General features: G+C 46.6%; 1 protein-coding gene across 8 annotated transcripts in view; it reads left to right on the forward strand.

Moving 5' to 3' along the window:
- VWDE (von Willebrand factor D and EGF domains) overlaps positions 1–24,787 on the forward strand; it is a 304,919-nt gene that overhangs the window by 188,477 nt on the left and 91,655 nt on the right. For all 8 annotated transcript variants that reach the window (XR_015056095.1, XR_015056094.1, XM_085873161.1 and 5 more), the window contains 3 exons: positions 8,991–9,105; positions 18,303–18,553; positions 22,169–22,388. Coding sequence is in view for 6 of the 8 variants with exons in the window: in XM_085873161.1 (XP_085729287.1) it covers positions 8,991–9,105; positions 18,303–18,553; positions 22,169–22,388 (586 nt within the window). In the remaining 2 variants the exon portion in view is untranslated. The remainder of the gene's footprint in view (positions 1–8,990; positions 9,106–18,302; positions 18,554–22,168; positions 22,389–24,787) is intronic.

Here is a 24,787-nt window from a genome sequence, read left to right on the forward strand (position 1 = left end):
TCGGGGTTTGCCCAGGAAGGTTTTAAGGATGAAAAATATTTTTTTCCATAGTCCTGGTGCTTCAGGGTGGGGGAAGACCCAAATTCTCTCTTTGTAAATATGTATTGAATGCACCAAAGAAAGAACCACTCTCTCCATTCACAGGTGAGAGATGTGAATAGGTCTTGTTTTTTATTTCTATATTGACTGATATTGACATTTGCATGTGGTACCTGCTTGGGAGCCTCATTGGTATGCATTTCTGTCTGCGCTGTCAATGATGATTCGCCACGAAGTGATAAAACTGGTCTGTCAGCTGAGGGGGTGTGTAGCATTGGGATTCTCATGTGTGTACTATTTATGAATTTCTTTACAGCTGTGGAGGAACTCTCGGAAGGGTTTGAAGCAGCAAAGGGTTTACCTTGTGTAGCCTTTCATGGTTGCTTTATGCTGCTTTCTTCGGCGATAAGAACATGGGAGGAGTCGATATATATTTTTATGACACGGAGTTTCAGGGTTTGCCCCGATGGGAAGCACTCGAGTTTCTCCTGAACACTCAGTCCTGAAGCTGCCAACCTCAGATAATTCCGCGGTCCAACGGACTGTAGTTCTTACACAGCCATAGCCACTTGACTTAGATTACCAGCTCAGCAAGGTTATGCTTCGATGTTTCCACAATACCTTTCTATTGGCACAGCAACTTAACTGGAGGCTGTGCTGTATCACGTGATTGGGTTTTCGTATATCATGCCTAGCCCACTAGGGGTGGCAGGAATGTACTTCCGGACGCGCAATAAAGTGGAGTTGATGCTGGCACGCTTGCTTCTCGTGTTCCACTGCACCTCGTACACTCTAGTTGGCTGACGAGGATGATTGAAAACGGACATGTGCCCGTTTTCGTCGGAGACGACTTCGAATTGTTTTCGGAGCAATTGGGATGCTATTTCCACGCGAATGATGTGGGCGACAAGAGCAAACAGAAGTCGATCTTGCTCACTTCGCTTTCGGCGGAGTATTATCGACTACTGAGTGATTTGGTGGCGCCGGACAGGCCCCGTGATGACGGGCTGTCGTTTCGGGACATTGTGGAGAAGATGAAAGCACACATGGCGCCGGAGAAGTCATTACAGCTCACTCGGTACCAGTTCGATCGCCTCTCGAAAGGGGCAGAGGAGCGCGTCGCTGATTTTGTGGCGCGGATTAAGCATTCTTCCGTGGCATGCAAGTTCACGGCGGGAGAGCGTCCAGCGCGGCTCAGAGATCGTTTTATCGCTGGTTTACAAGATGCGAAGATGGTTTCGGCGGTTCTACAGCTGAAGGGTGAAGCCATTACATTCGACTCGGCGGTCAGCACGGCTACAGCGGTCGAGCAGACTCGCGTGGATGTTCGAGCCATCACCGGCCACGCGGGGTCGCGAGCACCCCGGGACGCACGCACGACCTTCGGTGCGGGTCGGACGTCGCCGCGCGGCCGCAGGTCCGGCGAGGTGACCCCGCGGACGTGTTTGGGATGCGGAGGTCGGCACCTGCGCCGTGCGTGCCTGTATAAAGGCACCGTGTGTTTAAATTGTTACAAGGTGGGTCATCTGAAGCGTGTGTGCCGTGGGGCGCCGGCCACCGTTAGGGTCATGGACGGCGATGTGCGAGGCGACCTGGGGCGGAACCGGCGGCCGTTGATGGGCCTGTTTTCAATTGGCCCAGCGGCGGCACGCCCGATGACGGTGGAAGTCTAACTGAACAAAACGCCGATCACGTTCCAGGTCGATACTGGAGCGGCTGTGTCGATCATCGGCGAACAGACCGCGCGTAGACTCGACGACCTGAAGCTTATCAGGTCCAACCTCACACTGTTCACCTACACCCGCGAGAAGATAACGCCAGTCGGGATGGCAGACGTGTCTGTGCGGTACCAAGGCCAGGTCGCCACGCTTCGGGTGTACGTCGTGCGGGGGAGGGGACCGTCTCTCCTCGGCCGAGATTGGCTGGCCCGCATCAGGCTAGACTGGGCCGCAGTTCACCTTGTGCAACCCGTGCTGAGCCGGTGGGAGGATCAGTTGGAGAAGATTCTTCAAAGACATCAAGGTTTGTTTTGCAACGACCTTAGGAAAATCAAGGGCATGGAGGCAAAACTCTTCCTGAAGGAGGGGGTAGTTCCTCGGTTTTGTAAACCACGTCCGGTGCCGTATGCCCTGCGGGACAAGGTCAAGGGTGAACTGGATAGGCTGGAGGCCTGTGGAGTGTTCGAACGGGTGTCGTACTCAGATTGGGCCACCCCGGTTGTCACGGTGCTGAAACGGAATGGAGACGTCCGATTGTGCGGAGACTTCAAATCCACGGTTAACCCGGGGCTCAGCGTGGAGCAATATCCACTGCTGTCAATCGATGAAATGTATGCGCGATTGGCGGGGAGTCAATACTTCACGAAGCTAGACCTGCGTGATGCATATTTTCACCTGGCGATGGATCCCGGGAGTAGCGAGCTTTTGACAATCAACACGTGTCAAGGACTCTATCGATATACCCGACTCTATTTTGGGATTGCTTCGGCCCCAGCATTGTGGCAGAAAGCCATGGATCAGGTTTGCATTGGCCTGCCCGCTCAGACCTACCTGGACGATGTGCTCATTGCAGGGAAAACGGCGGACGAGCACCTTGCGAACATTACCCAAGTGCTGACAAAGCTAGAAGCGTGCGGCCTGCGCTTGAACAGGGACAAGTGCGCGTTCTTCAAGCAGCGCTTGGAATACCTCGGGCACATCATCACGCCGGAGGGGCTGTTGAAAGGTCCTCGGAAGGTGGAAGCGATTCAACACATGCCACCGCCTCGCGACAAGACGCAGCTGCGCTCGTTCATTGGTATGGCCCAGTATTACCAAAGGTTCGTGCGGGGGCTCAGCTCACACCTTGCGCCGTCAACACGGTTGCTCAGGAAGGACAAGCGCTGGGCTTGGGGGCCTGCACACCAGGCGTCGTTCGACCGCGTCAAGCGGATGCTCACAGAGGATACGGTCCTCGTGCACTACGAGCCTGCGCGTCCGCTCCTATTGGCATGCGACAGCTCTGCATATGGCATCGGGGCAGTGCTCTCCCACAGGATGGACGATGGTTCCGAGCGGCCTGTTTGTTTTGCATCCCGGACCCTGTCCGCAGCAGAGCGGGGATATGCCCAGATCGAGTGCGAGGCTCTCAGCCTCGTCTGGGGTGTGCGGAGGTTTCATCAATACCTGCTGGCATTTCACTTTGCAGACGGATCACAAACCGCTTCAATTCATCCTGAGACCCGAACGCGGGGTGCCGGTGGTAGCGGCCGCGCGAATACAGCGGTGGTGTCTGTTTCTTGGTGCTTACGATTATGATATTCAGTTCCGAAGCACCGAGAAGCATGCTAACTGCGACGGGCTCTCACGCTTGCCGTGTGCGGAGGGTCCAGCTGCGTCTGAGTTGGCCGACCGGGTCGATGTGTTCGCGCTGGGCCAGGTCCAAAGCGGGCCGGTCACGGCCAGACAGGTCGCGGTGGAATTGGCTCGTGATCCCGTGCTCGCCCGTGTCGTCCAGGCGATTTCTACGGGGAATTGGAGCGATCTGCCTTCGACACCGGCATTTCAACCTTTTACGTCACGCGCATCGGAGCTGTCGTTGGTCCAACGGTGCGTTATGTGGGGAATGAGGACGGTGATTCCACCAAAGTTCAGGCAGCGGTGTTTGGAAGAACTGCATGTCAGTCACCTTGGCGTCGTGAAGACCAAGAGTCTTGCTCGTCGCCTGTTGTGGTGGCCGGGGTTGGACAAAGACATTGAGCAGTTGGTTAAGCGTTGCGCCACGTGCCAAACAGATGCTGATAACCCGCGTCGAGCTTCGGTACTATGGCCTACTCCAGACAGAGCCTGGCAGAGGGTCCATGTAGATTTTGCGGGGCCGGTTAATGGCAAAATGTTTTTGATTGTGATCGATGCATTGTCTAAATGGCCGGAGGTTGTAGTAATGCAGCATACATCAGCAAACATTACAGTAGAGAAACTGCGGACGATCTTTGCTCATAAAGGGTTACCGGAGATCCTGGTCTCTGATAACGGTCCGCAGTTCATCGCGGGTGTATTTGATGAGTTGATGCGCCAAAATGGTATTCGACATCTAAGGTCCGCACCATATCATCCTGAGACGAATGGGCAAGCTGAGTCGTTTGTTAAGATGTTGAAACGGGCTTTGCGCAGGGGGGGTGTTGCACCTGTGCAGACGGTGGTCGATGTCTTTTTGCTCCATGACAGGAACGCAATTCATCCTGTCACGGGTGATTCGCCTGCCATTCATCTCTATGGACGGGCATTGCGGTCCAGACTGGATTTGCTGCGACCTGGAGGGTCGGGGAGTGGGGCGGTGTCACGTCCGACGTGGCTGCGCGGCTTCGATGTGGGACAGCGGGTAATGGTGCGCGATTATTTCCACAGTTCCAAATGGGTGCCGGCTGTGGTCTCTGGTACTGGGGCCGGCGAATTGCATGGTGCGGACTGATGGTGGGGAAGTGTGGAAGCGGCACGTGGACCAGATGCATGATCGCTGTCCAGCGTCACCCCCCCCACACATCCCCCCCAGGGCCGAACGATGTGGGACCCCCACCTGTAATGTCGCCGGCGCCAGACGTTGTATCGCCAGGGCCAGATGTGCCGACGCCCAGGGGGTCTTCGCCTGGTTCTGTCCTACCCGGGGACGTCGAGCAGGCTGGTCGGCCGGCGGCGGTTGTTTTTGCGGATGGCGCGAGTCCGGCGAGGGTGTCACCTCAACCGAGCCGGGAGGCGTCTGAGCCTGGATTGTCTGGCGGCGCTGCCCGTCCGAGGCGGGTCAGGGTACGGCCGCGGTACTTGGAGGATTATGAGTGTTGATGGGTTTCGGGTGGTCATGTTATGATTGTCCTTTCATCATTTGACTTGTCATTTTACGAGGGGAGGAGTGTGCTGTATCACGTGATTGGGTTTTCGTATATCATGCCTCGCCCGCTAGGGGTGGCAGGAATGTACTTCCGGACGCGCACTAAAGCGGAGTTGATGCTGGCATGCTTGCTTCTTGTGTTCCACTGCACCTCATACACTCTAGAGGCCACTCCCTCGGCGCCACACCTGATGATCTTCTGCCGAGTGGAACAGATAGGTGCAGCACTGGTTAACAGAGCAAATCAGGTGGAGTACAACTTCCCGTCTAACTATACTTGTACACTGATTCGGACCAATGAAGGAACTGAGATAGATTGGAAATAACAACAAACAATTATTTATTTACACACACAAGCAATCGCATAAAGGCGAGACTTTATAAGAAAGAAAGCAAAAGACACATAACAGCAGATTTAACCATATCACACATTCTTATCCAACCTTATTTACACAAAGGACACATGGCCATCATTCAATTGGGGAGAAGAAGAAGATGAGAAGAAGAACTTGAGAAGAAAAGAAAAGTAAAGTATGGAGAAAAGAAAAGTAGGGTCTTTTCTTTTCTCCCTCACCTCACACAGCCCAACGGGGCTGCACCAGCCCGAATATACAAGAGAATGGGTAAGATGGGCAGTGGAGTGGCTGTGCGATGAGATGCGCAGCCGTTTCTCTGAGGTGGCCAGACCCTCTGGGAAAGTCTTCTCTGGCATCCCAGATATGCCAGCTTCAAGCAACTCCATTTCTGCTGGACCCCCATGTTTAACAGCTCCCCATGAACCAAACCACGTTCTGTGTTTTCCACACTGCCCTCCTCCACACTATAGGCTTTCTATTCCTCGCAGGACAAACTTATAAGACAAGACAAGCTCTTTGGTGACTCTGTCCCATACACTTGCACTTCTGTCCTCTCCTTCTTCTTCCTCTCACTCTGCACTCTGAGCTTTCCCCCGCAAGGACGAGGATGAGTTTGAGCTATGAGCACCTTTTCTCCTCGCAGTATCTCACCTTTTTCCGTCTTTTCTCATGCACTTCTGTCCTCTTCAGGATGTCGCTTTTTCTCCTGTCTCTGAGCCTTCTGCTCCTCGCAGGACAAGCTTTTAGAACGAGGATAAGCTCTGAGGACAAGGACAAACTCTGGGGTGACTCTGTCCCCTTTCTCATCATATCGCTTTCTCCGTCTCGGCTCATGTGAGCGTCCTTCTCATTGGTCCACATCCGATGCGGGCAGGTCCCATAACACAGCGTGTGGGAAATGCCGTGTCATTCTGAGCGAACTTTCAATGCAGGCCCTGCTCCTCCCTTCACACACACACACAATGCTGTGTTGATAGCTCCCACTCCCTCCCTCCTTCGTGCGCAAGAGTTTATTGCACAGTCCTGCGCTACACCTCATTCCACGAACATGCATGTGAGAATGGACACAGTCCCATGCGGTGGAGGTAATCCGATCAACCCGAAGGATTAATGACCACAGATTTACTGAATGTGCCCAATTAAATTATGCACAAATGGGGTGAAAATGTAGAGAGATGCCGCCGGACCGAGGGATGACTGAATGGCTGCGGAGCTGAATGTAAGACTGGACCGATGGGGTGAAGGAGGGATTGTCAAAATTATGCTGGGTGAAGGGGAGGTTATTGGTGGATTGAGAAAGGCAGAGGTGGGAATGGACCGATGGGGTGAAGGAGGGATTGTTGAAGGTAGTAGATGGGGGAAACGAAGACATCACACTGGGGAAATACAAACGAACCAATGCATGCCACCTGAACAACCCCTCGACAAAGGACTATTTACACAGAGAGTAATGAAATAACTAATCCTCACATCACATATGTGTCTGTGTATGCTCTCCCCCTGGGGAAAGTTTCCAAAACCGTAACATTATATCCATACAGTGCCTAGAGAAAGTCTACACCCCCTTTCAAATTTTTCACCTTTTGTTGCCTTATAGCCTGAAATTAAATTTCATTAAACCAGACTTTTTACACCCATATTTACACATCGTAACCCACACCTTTAAAGTGAAAAACAAATTCTACAAATCTCAGAAAATTTATTTTAAGTATAAAACCAGAATATCTTTGGATTCGTGTCCACCCCTTTGCAGCTGTGTCTGTTGCAATAGATCTCTACCAAGTTTGCACACCTTGTTTAAGCAACATTTGTTCATTCTTATAAACAAAACTGTTCAAGCTCAGTAAAGTTGTGTGGGGTGCATTGATGGGCAGCAATTTTCGAGTCTTGCCACAGATTTTCAATTGGATTTAGATCGAGTCTCTGACTGTGCCACTCAAGGATATTTATCGTTTTGTTCTTTAGCCACTCCAATGTAGTTTTGGCAGTGTGCTTCAAGTCATTACCATGCTGAAAGGTGAACTTCCGGACCAATTTCAGCTTTCTTGCAGAGGGCAGCAGGTTTTCCTCCCAGATTTTTCAGTATTTTGCCCCATCCATTATCTCTTCTATCCTGACAAATGCCTCAATCCCTGCTGATGAGAAACATCCCCATAACATGATGCTGCCACCACCATGCTTCACAGTAGGGATGGTGTTCTTTGGGTGATGTGCTGTGTTGGGTTTGCACCAAATGTAACGTTTTGCACTTGGGCCAAAAAGTTCAATTTCAGTTTTATCAGATCACAAAACTTTTTGCTACATAGCTTCAGAATCTCCAGTGTTTTTATTGTTTTTTTTTTGCATACCTCAAACAGAACTCAAGGTGGGCTTTCTTGAGTGAAGGCTTCCTTTTTGTCACCCTACCATACAAGCCAGAGTTGTGGAGTGCTTGGGATATTGTTGTCACATGCACACAATGACCAGTCTTTGAAATAAAGGCACATAGCTTTTTCAAAGTTGCTATTGGACTCTTGGTGGCCTCTCAGATCAGTCTCCTCTCTGATCAGATGGCTTGATCTAGGCAGGGTCTTGGTGGTACCATACGCCTTCCACTTCTTAATGATTGTCTTGACTGTGCTCCAAGGGATATTCAACGCCTTTGAAATCTTTTTATACCCATCCCCTGATCTGTGCCTTTCCACAACTTTATCCCAGAGATCTTTTGAAAGCTCCCTATTACTCGTGGTTGAGTCTTTGCTGTGAAATGCACTACCCAGCAAAGGAATCCTATTGATTTTTGAACAGCTGATTTTATTCTGAAATAGTCAGAATCACAACAATTCAACCTAGGTGGAGGCCAATTAACTTGGTTTGTGATTTTGAAGGTGATTGGTTACACCTGAGCTAATTTACAATTACGATTATAAGGGGGGTGGACACTTGTATAACCAAGATATTCTAGTTTTGTATTTATAATTAATTTTCTGAAATCTGTAGAATTTGTTTTTCACTTGTAAGTTGTGGGTTATGATGTGTAAATAAAGGTGGAAAAAGTCTGATTTTAATGCAATATTTCATTCCAGGCTATAAGGAAACAAAAGGTGAACATTTTGAAAGGGGGGTGTAGACTTTCTATCGGCACTGTATATATTCTGTGGACTTATCGTTCCCTAAGAGACAAAAAGGGCACACAGTGGAAGCGACATCACACGTGACATACTGCCTCGGTATCACTGAAAATTCTACATTTCATCTTATACCGTTTGACCTGCAGTTCCCATTTTGCCATCGAAGCCTGACACAAATTTACCATATAATAGTTTTACTTAATGTCTGTCATTGGCTCAATGGGATTTGATTTTTAAAATTTAACTCCTCTCTATATCCTTTGGTAATTTGTGAACCCACTGCCCTTCATCATTTGTCTCCTTCATGAGTGCAGGTCCTTGTATAGAAAAAAGCTTCTTTAGGCAACTGTATTTCACAGTTTGTTGTGTAGAAATGAGACCAATTTGTTAATATATGATTGTCAGCCAAAAGTGCATTTCATTGTTATTAGTGTTCATTATGAGGGTTTTTATTGTACCTGCACGTGTGCAACATGGAAAGTTTACAGTTGTTTTTCATATAATTGAACTGTCCTTTTCAATCATAAGAGGTACTCTATGTATTTAGTGCAAGCTGGTGCTTAAAATATGATGAAGTAAAATACTTCAAATGGACCTGGTGCAAACAGCAATGGCTTTGCAGGAAAACACCTGTAACATTGATGGAACGTGTTATGAAGAGGATGAACAAAACCCGAGCAGCCCCTGCCTTTTGTGCAAACCTACCCTGTCACCGACCGACTGGTCTATCAATGACAGTAAGGCACATTGTTTACAGTGGCACTCTTGTGAACATTTTTATTCTTATGAGGCGTTATATTTTTTTTACATGTTCCCTCCTTGTAGAGTGTAGAGGATTAAATTGAGGAAAGGAAATTGAAGGGGATAGGGGAGGGAAGAATGGAATCGGGGTAGAATAGTAGGGGAGGGAATAAAAGTAAAAGGAGGTTGTGAGGAGATAGAAGTAAGAGGAGGAGAGGGAAAGGGTGTATATGTAGTGAATGAAAGCTGTGGTTTGGGTTGGGGGATAAGGGAGGAGGTCTGGTTGGCAAAAATGTCACCATTTTGCACACATTATAAATAGTTGGAGGCTGTCTTTTATTCAGGCTCTAAGGCTCATGGAGGAGTTGCAATACAGATCATGCACACATTCAGACAGACACTTGAGACAACACCAAACGTGACTTTCACACAAACACAGCCACTGAGATAATGGGAAATGATGTCACTTCCCATCTTCCCAGAGCACTCTGGATAGCAGTGACATCATCTGGAGAACATCACTTTTCTCACTGCACTCAACACACAATCAAGGAGGAATTTCCTCTTCCCTTTGTATGCTACCTTATTGGGATTTTTCCGTGCTCCTTCCTTTAAATGCTGAGCGTCGCTAAAGGCCCGGTCACACCTTGACGTTTTAGCCAACGTATGCCGATTTTTGAATTTTTTTTCTAAAACGCTGGCAAACGTTGAATACGTTATGGGTAAGTTTTGATAACATTAAGAGCACGCTGGCATACGTCGTAGTACATTGCCATAAGTCGTTGTACGTTGGCTTTAAACGTTGTGAAATGAGAGCGAGAGATGAACCTTCAGAGTTTAGGCTTTATTCCATTTGATTGGAGCCGCTTCTGTGGGCACACCAGGAAATACAGGTTCAGCTAGGAGTACATAAGCAGAAACGTATACATGTGCAGTTAACCATTGCAGACTAAATCCGCGTAAGCACGGAGTTCGATATAATCTCCATTCTCACCAGTCAATGAGCACCTTCAGTTAACGAGCATCAAGTGGACAGCCGATGTCAATAGCAATGCCCCGGGGACAATCACTCGTGCCGCAGAGACCTCCCCTTATACGCGAGACGCACAACATGTGATCCCGCGTCATGTCCCTCGATTCACGTTAATTCACCACATTCTCCCCACCTTTAAAATGTAACTAGGGGCCCATCTTACACACCATGATTGCTTTAGCACTATAGGAGTATACATTTCAAGCAACGCGGACTAATTGATCTACAGGAGCATACATGCCAAGCAGTGATTATTTTGAGTTGTAGGAGCATGGAAATGAGCATCGATATATGATATAATGGGCATATAGGAGCATGAGCAGCGAGAATGCCGATAATCTCCTTTACAGATTGAGTCGTCGAGGGGCCTTATTCGTCGACCTCTCCGGGAGTAAACGGCAGTTTCACTTGAGGGGAGACTCCCGATCCTCTTGGTGAGCCTCGACTTGTGCCGGGGATGACTCTCGATCGCTCTCGGGTGGAACGCGGCAGCCCCGTCGCCTGGCGGAGTTCCTGGGGGGGAAATGTCAGAAGGAGGAGTGCCAGGAGGGGAGCCAGTACCTGAGGGAGCCAGATGGCGAACCGACACAGTGGTCTCCCTGCCATCCGGGAGCCTGACATGAGCATACTCTGGATTAGTGTCAATGAGTTCGACCCCCTCCACCAGCGGTTCATACTTGCTTTGTCGTACCGGGCGTTTCATGAACACTGTACCGGGGTGGGTCAGCCAGTTGGGCACCGTTTGACTGTCAACATAACGTCGTTGGTGAGTAAACATACGTTCGTGAGGAGTGGCATTTGTGGACGTGCAGAGCAAAGAGCGTATGGAATTCATTGCGTCAGGAAGAGCAACCTCCCATCGCTCGGGGCCCAGTCCTCTCGATTTCAGCGCCAGAGTTACGGCTTTCCAAATTACTCCATTATACCGTTCCACCTGCCCGTTTCCCTGTGGGTTGTAACCCGTCGTTCGACTAGTTGCTATGCCGTGCTCTAATAGGAATTGTTTTAGCCCGGCCGACATGAAACACGGCCCTCTGTCTGAATGTATGTACGAAGGTCTCCCAAACATAGCGAAGAGGTCAGAGAGACATTTTACGACAGTGCCCGAGGTCATATCCGAGCACGGAAACGCGAAAGGGAACCTTGAATATTCATCAACAACGGTGAATATGTATCTGTTGTCTGTTTCGGTCGGTAGGGGCCCTTTGAAGTCGATGTTTAGTCTCTCGAAGGGGGAAGTAGCCTTGATCAGTCTGCCAGATGCCGCGCCAAAGAATCTGGGTTTTAGTTCAGCACAAACAGGGCATGAAGCATTCATTTGTTTAATATCTTCAACAGAATAGGGAAGATTTTGTCTGCGTACGAAATGTGCCATCCTGGTTACCCCTGGGTGGCACAGAGACACATGGAGGTCTTGCAAAGCCTGACTGATTGTTGCCGAACTGTAGACCCGGGAGAAGGTATCTGCAGCAGGGTTTTCCTTCCCGGGCCGGTAAACAATGTCGTACCTGTAGCAGGCTAGGTCTATCCGCCATCTCATAATTTTTTCATTCTTAATTTTCCCGTTATTTTTCCCATCAAACATGAAAGCCACGGATCGTTGGTCCGTAACGAGCGTGAAGTGGTTTCCCAGTAAATAATGTCTCCATTTACGCAGCGCTTCGACGATGGCGTACGCCTCCTTCTCTATTGCCGAGTGTCTCTGCTGCTTCTAGAGAGAGTTCTCGAGAAGAAAGCGACCGGCCGCCCAGACTGATTAAGTGTTGCAGCTATGGCGTGATTTGAAGCGTCGGTCTCCACCACGAAGGGCACCGAGCTGTCGATCGATAAAACCACGGACTTACTGATATCATCCTTGAGATCGTGGAAAGCTTTCACGACAGCGGCATCTGGTGGAAAGTTTTTGCAATGCACTAGGGGATGTATTTTCTCGGAGTATTGCGAAATCCATCTTGCATAGTAAGCGAACATCCCGATCACCCGGCGCATTGTTTGCAAGTCCTGAGGTGGTGGAAGCTCACGGAGCGGGCGCAATCGCTCAGGATCAGGCTTAATTGTGCCGTCGGCCATCGTGTAGCCGAGAAGGTCAATTGACCTTGCCGAGAATACGCATTTCTCGTAGTTGAGAGTCAGATTATATTTTCCAGCAATGCTCAAGAATCTGTCCAGATTCCTATCATGTTCCCTCTGATCCCTACCGCACACTGTGACATTATCCACGTAAACAAAAGTGTCTTCGAGGTTTTCATCTGAGATGATGTCGTCCATAACCCGTTGGAAGCAAGCTACTCCATTCGTGACACCGAATGGTATCCTTCTGAACTGGTAGAGGCGCCGCCCTGCCTGGAATGCAGTGTACGGTTTGTCTTCCTCTCGGATGGGAATTTGATGATAGGCGCTTCGCAAGTCGATGGTACTGAATACCTTATAATTGGCCACGCGTTCGACCATCTCATCTATGCGCGGCAGGGGGTAGGCGTCGAGTTGGGTGAAGCGATTGACCGTTTGGGAATAATCGACAACCATCCGTCTCTTATGGTTCTGACTGCTGGTTACTAACACCTGTGCGCGCCATGGCGAATTGCTCGGTTCTATAATTCCCTCCTCCAGTAATCGCTTGGTTTCTGAAGTGATCAAATTCATGTCAGCAGTGGTATATCGCCGCGATTTGATCGCTATCGGTTTGCAGACCGGCGACAAGTTAGCGAACAGCTGGGGGGACGTCACCTCCGCGGTGGTCAGCGCATTTAAAATTAGACGAGGCTTGCTTCCTCCAAAGGGTATTTCGACGCTCGTGTGCTGCTTGAGGACATTATGACCCAGAATTACGTCTGCGCACAAATCACGAAGCACCAGCACCTTTACATCCCGATGCGTGTACCCTTTTACGTCCAATTCAACATTGCAGTACCCTCGTACGCGGGATTGTAGTGAGGTGGCGGCCATGCATACCGTATTGTCAGTCGGGTGGATTACCCATTTCCTGCCCTTCACTAGCGAGCTGTTGACGAAACTTTCAGAGCTACCGGTATCAATCAGTGCCTCAGCCATATGCCCGTTAATTCGCACGTTGATGATAGCCTTGGATAGATTCCCCGGGGAGGCTGCAGTCAATTTATTTTGCGAGTAGAGAGCCGCAGAAGTGGGTTTATTCCTCCTTAGAGTAGATTTACATACCCTGGCATAATGCCCTTTCTTGTCGCAATTCATGCATGTGGCATCTCTGGCGGGACATTTTTGACGAGGATGCCTTTTGTACCCACAAAAGAAGCATTTACCGACCGGAGCAGTTGCTGAGGAGTTTGACGAGGTCTGGGTATCCGGCTCCTCGGGTGTTTCTCCATCCCTCATGTCTGGCTGTGTCTGTGCCAGTGGGGTTCCTTGGGTTCCCATCGTAGCAGTTCATGAGCAGCATCGGTGTCCCAAATGACTCAGATTGCTGCTGAGCCGTATCCATCGCTCGAGCCTGATCGACTACCTTGTCAAGAGTGGGTTGCGCTTTCTCTAGTAAGCGTTGCCGTATGTGGGCTGATCTGAGTCCTTGGATGAATGCCTCCCGTGTGGCTTCCTTTCGGTGTTCCTCGGCGCTTACCGCCCGGAAGCTGCAGTCTTTTCCCAGCTGATTCAGAGCTTGCAGGAACTGATCGATTGTCTCCCCCGGCTGCTTGCTTGCGTGTGTTGAGAAGATGTCGTATGTATACCTCGTTCTTGGGCTTCACGTAGAGCGCCTGCAGCACGTCAATCGCTGCTTCGTAAGTGTCGCACCCCGAGAAGAGCCTGTACACGCCGGGCGAGACATGATTCACGAGAGCGGCAAATTTGTCAGCTCCCTCCGCGATGATGGTCAGATAGTGTGAGAAGGAGCAGAACCAATGTGACCATTTCATTTCTGCGTCAGTCGTGTTTGGGTCTGCGTCGAACCTCTCTGGTTTGTAGATCTTGTCCATCTTTGGTTGAGAGAGCCGAGAAAATTAAATGGAATAAATTGAAATGAGAGCGAGAGATGAACCTTCAGAGTTTAGGCTTTATTCCATTTGATTGGAGCCGCTTCTGTGGGCACACCAGGAAATACAGGTTCAGCTAGGAGTACATAAGCAGAAACGTATACATGTGCAGTTAACCATTGCAGACTAAATCCGCGTAAGCACGGAGTTCGATATAATCTCCATTCTCACCAGTCAATGAGCACCTTCAGTTAACGAGCATCAAGTGGACAGCCGATGTCAATAGCAATGCCCCGGGGACAATCACTCGTGCCGCAGAGAGACCTCCCCTTATACGCGAGACGCACAACATGTGATCCCGCGTCATGTCCCTCGATTCACGTTAATTCACCACACGTTGTACTTTTCGGTTGTCCTCAAATTTTTTCATGCTTGAAATTTCACGACGTATGCCGGCGTATGACTCACACGTTCCGCTACGCTGGCCACAAGTTGTAGGCACGGTCTGCGATCGTTGACAGACGTCAACACATGCTACTTGTAAGTTAATCATAAGTTGAGACACGCCGAGGTAATGTTTAGCATACCCGAAACTTATTTCTAACCTATGATTAATGTGTTGTTGGCATGTTACGCGATCGTTGCCACACGTCGACAGACGTTACTTTTAAGTTACTCATAGGCTGAAAGACGTCGGTATAATGGATCGTCCTTGCGTCAGCGTCCACGGCCACGGCCAGGACACTTATTTGCAGCATTCTTCAAACTTTTCTTCGGCATGACGAGGATGTTCACACTTCGATGTCTAGCTTGGCTATGATTCCAATTGTCTATCGGCAGCGTCTATTTAAAATAGTCGAGTTTGAGCGTTTTAACACGTTCAGAAGAAACGCTTCAAATTTCCAAACCCCAGCGTCAAAAAAACAAAAAAAAAAAAAAAAAAACAAAGGCGAGTGACAGCAATTTAAATCGTTCATTGTAAACAATGAAAATAGCTGAGTGGTACCGTTTAAAAGTCGTTGAGTGTAAAAAAAAAATCCAATTGTTGAGCGCAAGCGTCTACTTTCAATAGTGAAGATGCAGCCATTTAAATCGTTGAGTGGCAGCCTATGAATAGCAAACCCCACGTCACTGGCAAAGATAAATTGCCGCACGGTATGGATAAGTTAGGCTATCGTTGGGCATAGTTTGTGAACGCCGGCTACACGATAATTATTCGTTGGTATACCGTGTCTATAAGTTATCGAAGCGCTCTATGCACATTATTAGTTCATTGTGCATTTGTCCAACCCGTTATGAATAGACCTAAATCGTAAAAACAAGCCATAGCTCATTGTTGAAAAAGCCCCATAAAAAATTAGCCGCGAAGAACTTCGAACAATGGTGCAAAGATGTCTCCTACCCGTGGACACGCGGACGCAAGGAGGATCCATCATAACCCACACCCTCCCCCTCACACTCACCTACTACTGCCAACATGAACAAACTACTACTAATACTCATACTAACACTGATACTGATACTGATACTGTTACTACTGACATGGACATCAACTCAAAAAGGAACTCCAAAACACTGTTGGATTCCCCTTTTATGAACACCATTTTTATATACCAATTCCCAAAACCGCTGGGAACACGTCTTTATATGGCAGTTGTAAGCGAGAAACACATTCATTTTTTTTTTTTTTTGTCGACCGGAAGACGTCATTGGAATACGTCTACATACGTCGATGTGTGTTGGGACTACGTAAAGAATTGGTTCAAAGCACGTCAAACATAAGTTAGAAATAAGTTTCGCGTAAAAAAGACATTACCGCGACGTGTTTCGACTTATGAGTAGCTTATAAGTAGCCTTTGTGGACGTGTGTAAGCGTCCACATATCGTGTGTAAAACTTATCCCCATCGCATGCGGAACGTGTGTCATACGCCGAGTACGTCGTAAAATTTGAACATGTTCAAAATTTTACGACGTACTCTACTTACTACGACTTATGATAGCGTATTTAGCGTTGTACTCACGTATACCAAACTTACCCATACCGTATTCGACGTGCCCCAACATTTTAGACACACTTTTTGTTACGTCGGCATACGCTGGCAAGATCGCCAAGGTGTGACCGCGATTTTGACCCTTCCATTTCTACGGCAGTTATGATTCAAATCGTTGTGCGTCAGCCTTTTAATAGGCTACGTCACGACATCGTCGGCGGTGCGTGCAACGCGCTATGCCTAAGTTAGACTATCGTTGGGCATCGGTTGTGTAGGCCGACAACAGGTTCAGCATTCGTTGGTATAAGTTATCTATAACACAACGAAACGTTCTGTGTAGTTACCAATGCGTTACACATAAGACCAAGTCGCTATGAATACGTCCGAATCTTTAAAAAAAAACATCAAAAGTTCAACGTAAGCCAGCGTTTTACATAAATTTTAACACGTTGCCATCGCTGGCTAAAACGTCAAGGTGTGACCGGGCCTTAAAGGAGGGAGCATATACCATTTTAATGTCTTTGGTATGACTCGGTCAGATTCGAACCATCGATCTCCCAAACCCCAGAGCAGATGCTCTACCCATTACGCCACTGCGTCTGGTAATATTACTTGCAAAATCGAAGATTTTTCAAGTATATTGCTCAGTCGATTTTGTTATTCTGTCCGTCTGTCTGTCTGTCTGTCTGTATGTCTTTGTTGCCTGCAGGCCACAATTTTAAACCGATCTTCATGAAACTTCATCACATGGTAGAGTTCGTCATAATCAAGAAGTCTATTGTTTTTGAGGTCAAAGGGTCCAAAGGTCAACATAGGCCAAAGGTCAACAACTTTAGTGCGATTTATAAAATCCTCAAATTTCATCCGATTGAGTTGAAATTTGAAGAGGATTTATATTTCATGTCGATGGATTCAACCAGCCAATTATTTTTGAGGTCAACATCGACCAAAATGTCAACATAGGTCCAAGGTCAACAAGAAAGGTGGTATTTCTAAAATCCTCAATTTTCATCCGATTGACTTGAAATTTGAAGAAGATTTATATTTCAGGTCACTGACTTCAACCAACCAATTATTTTTGAGGTCAACATGGACCAAAAGGTCAACATAGGCCAAAGATCAACAACTAATATGGTATTTCTAAAATCCTCAATTTTCATCCGATTGACTTGAAATTTGAAGAGGATTTATATTGCAGGTCACTGAATTCAACCAGCCAATTATTTTGGAGGTCTAATTTGGCCAAAAGGTCAACATAGGCCGAATTCTAAAAATTGTCAATTTTCATCCGATTCACTTGAAATTTGAAGATGAGTTGCATATTTGGTCAATGAATTTGACCACCAATTATTTTTGAGGTCAAATTTGTTTTTTGGATTTTGCAAGTATCGTGCTCTGCACGACGTCCTCTTCTTGTTTGTTCTTTCTTGAAGTTATTTGTGGCTCACAGGACAGTTTGATTTGCTCACTTGCTTTTGATTTGTCCTGCCTTGGTTTGAATCTAAACCTATCTATAACCACTCACTCTGGTATTTCACAAGGAGGGCAATGAAGCAATGTGTGTGTCACCATCAGGGCATGACACTGGGTGTTGTGTCTGCCAGCATTATTTGGAGGATGTTAAATATCCCACAATGTGTTTCACGTTGAGGTGACGAGCTATCCCCGGCATCCTGAACAAATTCCAAATTCCTGCCCTGACTGACTGCTGGAAATGCGATGGCAAACCACCTAGAACAGCGCCTGCCACGTGACTGCCTGGGCAGGACTTGCACTTTATCAAGAGTATGGTACATTGATGATGATGAAAGTTCTTTACTTCCTATAAATATAACTACTGGCACCTATTTTTACCCTTGACAAATGGTTTGTGTCCGTTTGTTTGTATGTCTGTCTTTATGTGTTTGTTTGTTCACACAGAATGTGCTAACGTAGTCCATAAATGCCACCTAGTGGTAACCATTACGTGCTATCTTTTTTTCAACCGAGTAGCTCCATAAAGTATGTACATTGTACAATTATAATATGAGTACGTTTATGAAGTATTTACGGTACAATTACAATGTGAGTACATCCACAAAAAGTATGATAAAACCTCACAAACACCACACAAAACAAGTCCCGGCGAGGGTCTGCAATCTTTGATTGCTCATTCTAATTTATATTTTGAACCAATTGACTTTACACTTGTAAGTGAGATTCCTTCACATGTTTTCTGTGACAGAAAACCAACCGCCATTGTTGCAAGCCCCCCACAATGGCCTACGAACGTTTGTCGGTGAAAACTTTCTCTATCAGTTTGTAGCAACTGACCCAGAAGGTTCTGCCATGCTCTTCCAAATGAACTCTGGACCTGAAGGATCCACGCTTTCTCCAGGAGGCCTGCTAAGTTGGCATGTCCGTCACAAGGAACCTGCTACCTTTGCATTTTCTGTGACTGATGAATGCAATGCTGCAAGCAAGTATCTTATTGAGGTGAGGCTGAGAGATGGGTTATGATTCTTCAATAATGTTAGAACTAAGCATAAATCCAAGGCTGTGGAATGTCATGTTTGCCTTTTATCATAAAGATGTGGTTCAGTGCTTTGATGGTACTCACCATTAGGTATTTTTGTATTTGTTCCACTTGATTATTATCAAGAGATGTCATAAAGACAGACATACAAACCTATAGCATAGTTTAGCACACTTCCTTAACTTTGATGTGTTTAATTACAACATCAAAGCAAATAAGGAAAGACTCAAGCCTCACGGTCACCTATAAAAGTGTTGAATTTTGAAACAGAGAACTATGTAATAATGTACAGTCCTATGTTAATTGTAGGCACTTCCTAATATCTTACAGACAAACTCTTCGTGCATGTAAGAGCAATGTGACAGACAACAAAAACACAATGTACTGAAAGTGGGGGAGTGGGGTAATGTGTTAACAGACAGAAAAATAGCATCGCAAAGTGGGCGTAACCCCTCAGCCCCTTGACACAAACCAATTTCAAGATGGTGGCCATATTGAAAATCGCAGCGCGCCCATTTTCGAAAGGAACCTTCCTCTACTCAACCCCAACATACCCTGCAAAAATGGATTTAATCGGACAAGGCGTTCTCCTCGAAATCGACGGAAACCAATTTCAAGATGGCTGCCATGGAGGCCACATTGAAAATCGCAGCGTGCCCATTTTCGAAAGGAACCTTCCTCTACTCAACCCCAACATACCCTGCAAAAACGGATTTAATCGGAAAATCGGTCAAGGCGTTCTCCTCAAAATTGACGGAAACCAAAAGTTGACAGACGGACGGACGCCCGGACAACGCCTATGACGACAATACCCCTTCGCCAATTCAGGCTGAGGGGTAAAAAGCAACTGGATGAGTGAACAGGAAAAGAGCAGGGGAGGAAGCACAGTAATCTGCAAGTAAAAAAGTTGGATTAGGTAGGTTTAATGGGGGGTAAATCTGTTGTGGGTTGGGACGGAGGACACATGAGACGGTGGTGCACCACCAGCTCCAAACCCTGGAGAGAAGAGTGTGACAGAATCGCCAATGGAAAGCAGTTCCACAGAAGCAGTTCCACTCGGATTGCAAATACTGTATACAATTACAGTGAATTAATTTTGTTCAGTAAGTCTTCACGATAAATAATTTAAAAAACAAATCCATTACCAATTTACTTTTGTCATCTCAATCTATTTCATTTGGTCTTCTTCCAAACACTTTTTTCGCCTCTCAAAAATGTTTTAATTGCGTCTTTCCACATTCAGCCAAGGAGGCGTTTCTTATCTGTTTCACAATCAATCCGAATAAATTTATATATGTGAGAAAAGTATTAGTATCTATACTAATAAGTGTGTGTGCGTGCGTGCGTTATTCATAAAGCATCCTATCCCTCCCCCAACCCCTTTCTCTCTGTCCCATCCTCGCTCTGCCCGCTCCTCAAAGAGTGCAGAACCCTCCCACACACACCTCTCTCTCTTTCTCTTTCTCTTTCTCTCTCTCTTTCTCTCTCTCTTTCTCTCTCGCTTTCTCTCTCTCTTTCTCTCTTTTTTTTCTCTCTCTCTCTCTCTCTCTCTCTCTCTCTCTCTCTCTCTCTCTCTCTCTCTCTCTCTCTCTCTCTCTCTCTCTCTCTCTCTCTCTCTCTCTCTCTCTCTCTCTCTCTCTCTCTCTCTCTCTCTCTCTCTCTCTTTCTCTCCCCCCCCCTCTCCTGTTTCCAGACATGTCTGAATGGTGTTTGTATCCGGCCAGTGTTTATCCCCAGGTGTTGTTTGTCTCTGGATGTGTCCAGGTAGTGTTTATGTCCAGGCGGTGTTTGTCTCTGGACGGCGTTTGTGTCCGGGCATTGTTCATCTCTGGATAATATTCATCACTGGACCTGTTAGGGTGGTGTTTGTCTCCGGACATGTCTGTGTTTGTCTCTGGACGTGTCCAGGTGGTGTTTATGTCTGGACAGGAGTTTGTCTTCAGACATTTCTGGGTGGTGTTTGTCTCCAGGCGGTGCTTGTTTCTAGACTGTGTTTATCTCCAGGCATATCTGGGCGGTGTTTGTTTCCAGGAGGTATTTATAGTATCACTGGTAGAAAATGCATTTCCGACATTATTTTGTTTCCATCTTCACTGTTATTCTTTGCAGAATCATTTTGATGAGACGGTATGAATCGTAATTAATGCTCCACGCACGTCTGGCTTCCCTTCCTCTCACCTCACGCTGCCTTCCCTTCTCCAATCCCTCCTTACTCTCCCTTCCTCCTTGCTGCCCCTCCCTCTTCTCTCTTTTCCCCTCCACCTCCTCACTCCCCCCTTCTCTCTTTCCCCCACCTCTCTCTTACTCCCCAATCTTTTTATCCCCCCCCCTTAGTATTTCCGTCAACGAAGTGACCAGTGGTATTTGCTAGTTATGACTACTATTAAAATGTATATGATGTCCTATCTTACTTTTGCTTAGCTCACATCAAGAATCAGAATGTTCAGTTACATGCAATCATTTTTACGTGTTGCTTAACAACAGTCAGAACGATTAGTTACATCACATATCTGCATATGTGCTGTTTGCATTAATAATACATCACCTGGCATATGTCTGGCCCGCAGCAAGTTTAACACTGTTATGGCCCTCCGATTAGGAAAGGTTCCCCCCACCTGCTTTCCACAATGACCGATTATATTGCCAAAGAAATGGATTTGGACAGCACACCAGCATTGATGCAAAACTGTGAGGAGACCTTTACATCTGCCATTCCAACAATAGACCTTGCCATATACTGATGGATGTGTTAACATTTGATTTGAAGACAAATAGATTGAAAAGCTGTCTGTCGTTGAGTGAAAATTGTCATTCCAACAGCGTGTGCATGTCGGTAGTTGTTATCTCCATATGCGGGTTTCAGGATGTGGAATGGAGCCCTTCGAGGTCTCAAAGTATCCACCTCGGAGTATTCGTGTGTGTGTGTGTGTGTGTGTGTGTGTGTGTGTGTGTGTGTGTGTGTGTGTGTGTGTGTGTGTGTGTGTGTGTGTGTGTGTGTGTGTGTGTGTGTGTGTGTGTGTGTGTGTGTGTGTGTGTGTGTCACAGGGGTGAAACCAAGATTTTTTTTTTTTTAACTCAAAATTTGATATTGGGTCATTCCTGTTGGAACTTTTTTGCCATCTTTCAACTTTGCTTGAGGTGGGAAGCGTGGGGATTTGCGGTGGCACACCATCGACTTGACTCAAGTTATGATTTTAACTAAATTGATTGACACCCATCACTTCTTGGATTAACCTGATTCCTGCTTGCAATTTAACAATATGTGATTCTTCAATCATTTATGTCACTCAAGCAATAAGCATGATTCCTTGGTCAGCTCAGGGCACAGCATACAAACATAAATCAGACGACATGTTTCCTTCCTCAGCTGTCATTAAAAACGACAAACAACAGCAAGATTTATGTGACCTGCTGCTGTTGTTGTGTATTTATTCTCCAATGTGACGAATTTGTTTTTCCTTTTCTCGTACGTACACGATACTGCCCGCTGCTCAAAATAACCTCAAAGTAGCTAAGAGAAGTTCAATAACCTGTGTTGTGTTATTACTTAATTATACATAACCTGCTTCCTGCAGATGATGGCTCGTTCCTGTGAATGTGAAAATGGTGGATCATGTTTGCCCAATGTTAACTTTCCACCTGGGAGCGGTGAATACCTCTGTATGTGTGCTCTGGGATTCCTTGGCGATCGTTGCCAAGAGGAGCGTGATGAATGCCAGTCGGGCCCTTGTGGAGCAGGAATCTGCATCGATCATGTAAATAACTACACATGCATATGCCCAGCTGGATACGAAGGTGGGTAATACACAGGCCACGAGATATCTTCATAACCTTGGAAGTTTTATAGATGTCGATCATATTGTATGAGTGGTTCAAATTTCACTTGAACTATTGTTTACTTAAGGCAACGTATTGTATGTAGATCAGGCATGAGTCCACCATTGGGGCTTGCAAAAGTATAGCACACAACTTCTTTTTGTAAAATGGCTAAATTACTCCCCCGCATGCCCCCCCACACACGCCGCCTCATCCCCCCACATTACTTCGAGAAGTCAATAACTCATGCAGGCAATGATTACACTTATGGCATCATTTGAGGATAGACTGCATGAAAAAGCAAAAAAAAAAAACCACAGCAAAATATTCCTGCTAATAAAACTGACAAAACCAGAACATTTCCTAATAACAGGTTTCTTAAGTAATTCTACTTTTTTGTATACAACATTACAACATCAAGGCTCATGGAAGAGCTCGCACACTAAACGGATCAGGATGCAACAGAATAAAAGCAACAGTCGAGAGAGGGGGGGAAACACCAACAGCAACATTGAAGGACAAAATAGAGGGAGACTTGGACAAATAATGGGTGTGGGGAGGATGCATTGGGTGGACAATATGGACACAGAAGCAAACTCTCAGGAAGGAAAAAACTGGAAATTTAGAAGGAGGTGGGCTTGGGGGTTTGACGGAAAGAGCAGATGGTGCAAGACCAGAAAGGAGGTGGTGGAAGACAGAGCCCACTGACCTGTCTGCGATGGCAAAGTGATAATCCCATAGATTCAGCTTCATCGTGGGAGGATTCAATGATGTTGAAGACCTTCATTTCCATGGTGTCAAGCTGAGCAAGGTGAGAGGCAGGGGAGAGTCGTCCTCCATCAAAATGTCATTGAAGGCCTTTTGGGTGAATAGGCGTTCAGGAGTGTGTGGAAGAAATTCAGTTCTTCTCTTTCGGAGTCTGAAACCATTTATTTAACAACACACATCAAATTACAAATAACAACAAACATGTGCATGGGATAAAGGACAACAAGACAAGCAATAACAAACACAATCCTCTCTCTCCCCAAAATGCACAGAGCAATTGTTTTTGTACTATTCTGGACTGCAAAAGATATGGGAGAGCAAAACATCTGGCAAGGGTGAATATGGGGGGGGGGGAAGGGGGGAGGAGCCGGCAAACATGAGAAAGGGAACTGCAGACATGGCCACTTTGGGAGGGAAGGGGTGATAGACACGCTCAGATCATGGTTGCAGTTTGGGAATACGAAGCCGGCGGTGAGAAGGAGAAGGTGAAAACAAAGTTAATACAAAATATGAAGAGGCCGAGTGAATGGAGACGCAAACCTGTTATTTTGATCATACCTTCCGTTCACCATCGAGGAACCAGATTCTCAAAATAGGACATTCCATTTTATGCTGTCATATAATCGTCCTTGGACAACAAGGCATCTATTGCAATCGCCTTTCGAGAGTTATTTAATTACCATCAGGCAATCGGTGCCAGCAGCAAAGCATCATTCTCTTTAGCAGCAGAGCAGTTCCATTTAAACATTGGAAATATTAATTTGAATATATATTTCAATGAGATAAAGCACATAAAATTTAGTAAGATACCATTTTATCTTGCTTGTATATTATCTACATCACTATGGAGATCAAAAGACTGCAAAAAGAGATTTTACTGACAGTCAATTTGATTGATATGACTGTTTTTACAGCCATTTTCCCTGCTGTGCAGGGGTTGGGCTTTTTCTTGAGGCAATGTTTTATTTGCCGGATGCCCTTCCTGACGCCAACCCTGGTCACCTCTTACGACACACAGGGATATGGTACACCTATTCTTACCGGGGCATACACCGGGACCAGTACACTGGTACTCATTTCACCGACCTCGGAAGGATGACAGGCTGAGTCAACCCCTGGTGTTAATTCAGCAGCCAACGGGGCTTGAACTCAGGACCCTGGGATCCCAAGCCACCACTCTAACCACTAAGCCAACACCAGGCTTAGTCAATTTGATTCCAGGATAAAAGTAACTCCTTGCTCGAAACTGTTACTACAAAGGATAACGAAATTGAGAATACATTATATAACTAATTTTATTTCTTCCACAAGTGCAAAGGAAGGACTGTATGACAGAGGATGCAAGGTGGTGACTGGCTTTGGAGGCCAACTTTGAAATTTGGTTTGCTCAAGAAAGATCATGACTTATATAGTGAGACACAGGAGTTTGAATGACTGAACTTCCTCAAGAGGATTGTTAAGGAAGTAGATGGGAGGGTTTGCCAGACGTTTTTTTTTTTTTTCAGAGAGGGAGACAGTGAGAGTGCGAGATTTGGCAGGATTGAAAGATATTGTCATGGTACTGGCAGTCCAGGTTAATCCCCTTGACCCAAGTTGTGGTGATTGGCGGT

The sequence above is a fragment of the Eptatretus burgeri genome, chromosome 3 (assembly GCF_056783735.1).
Source record: "Eptatretus burgeri isolate ZD-2024b chromosome 3, Ebu_testis_v1, whole genome shotgun sequence".
Lineage (NCBI taxonomy): Eukaryota > Metazoa > Chordata > Myxini > Myxiniformes > Myxinidae > Eptatretus > Eptatretus burgeri.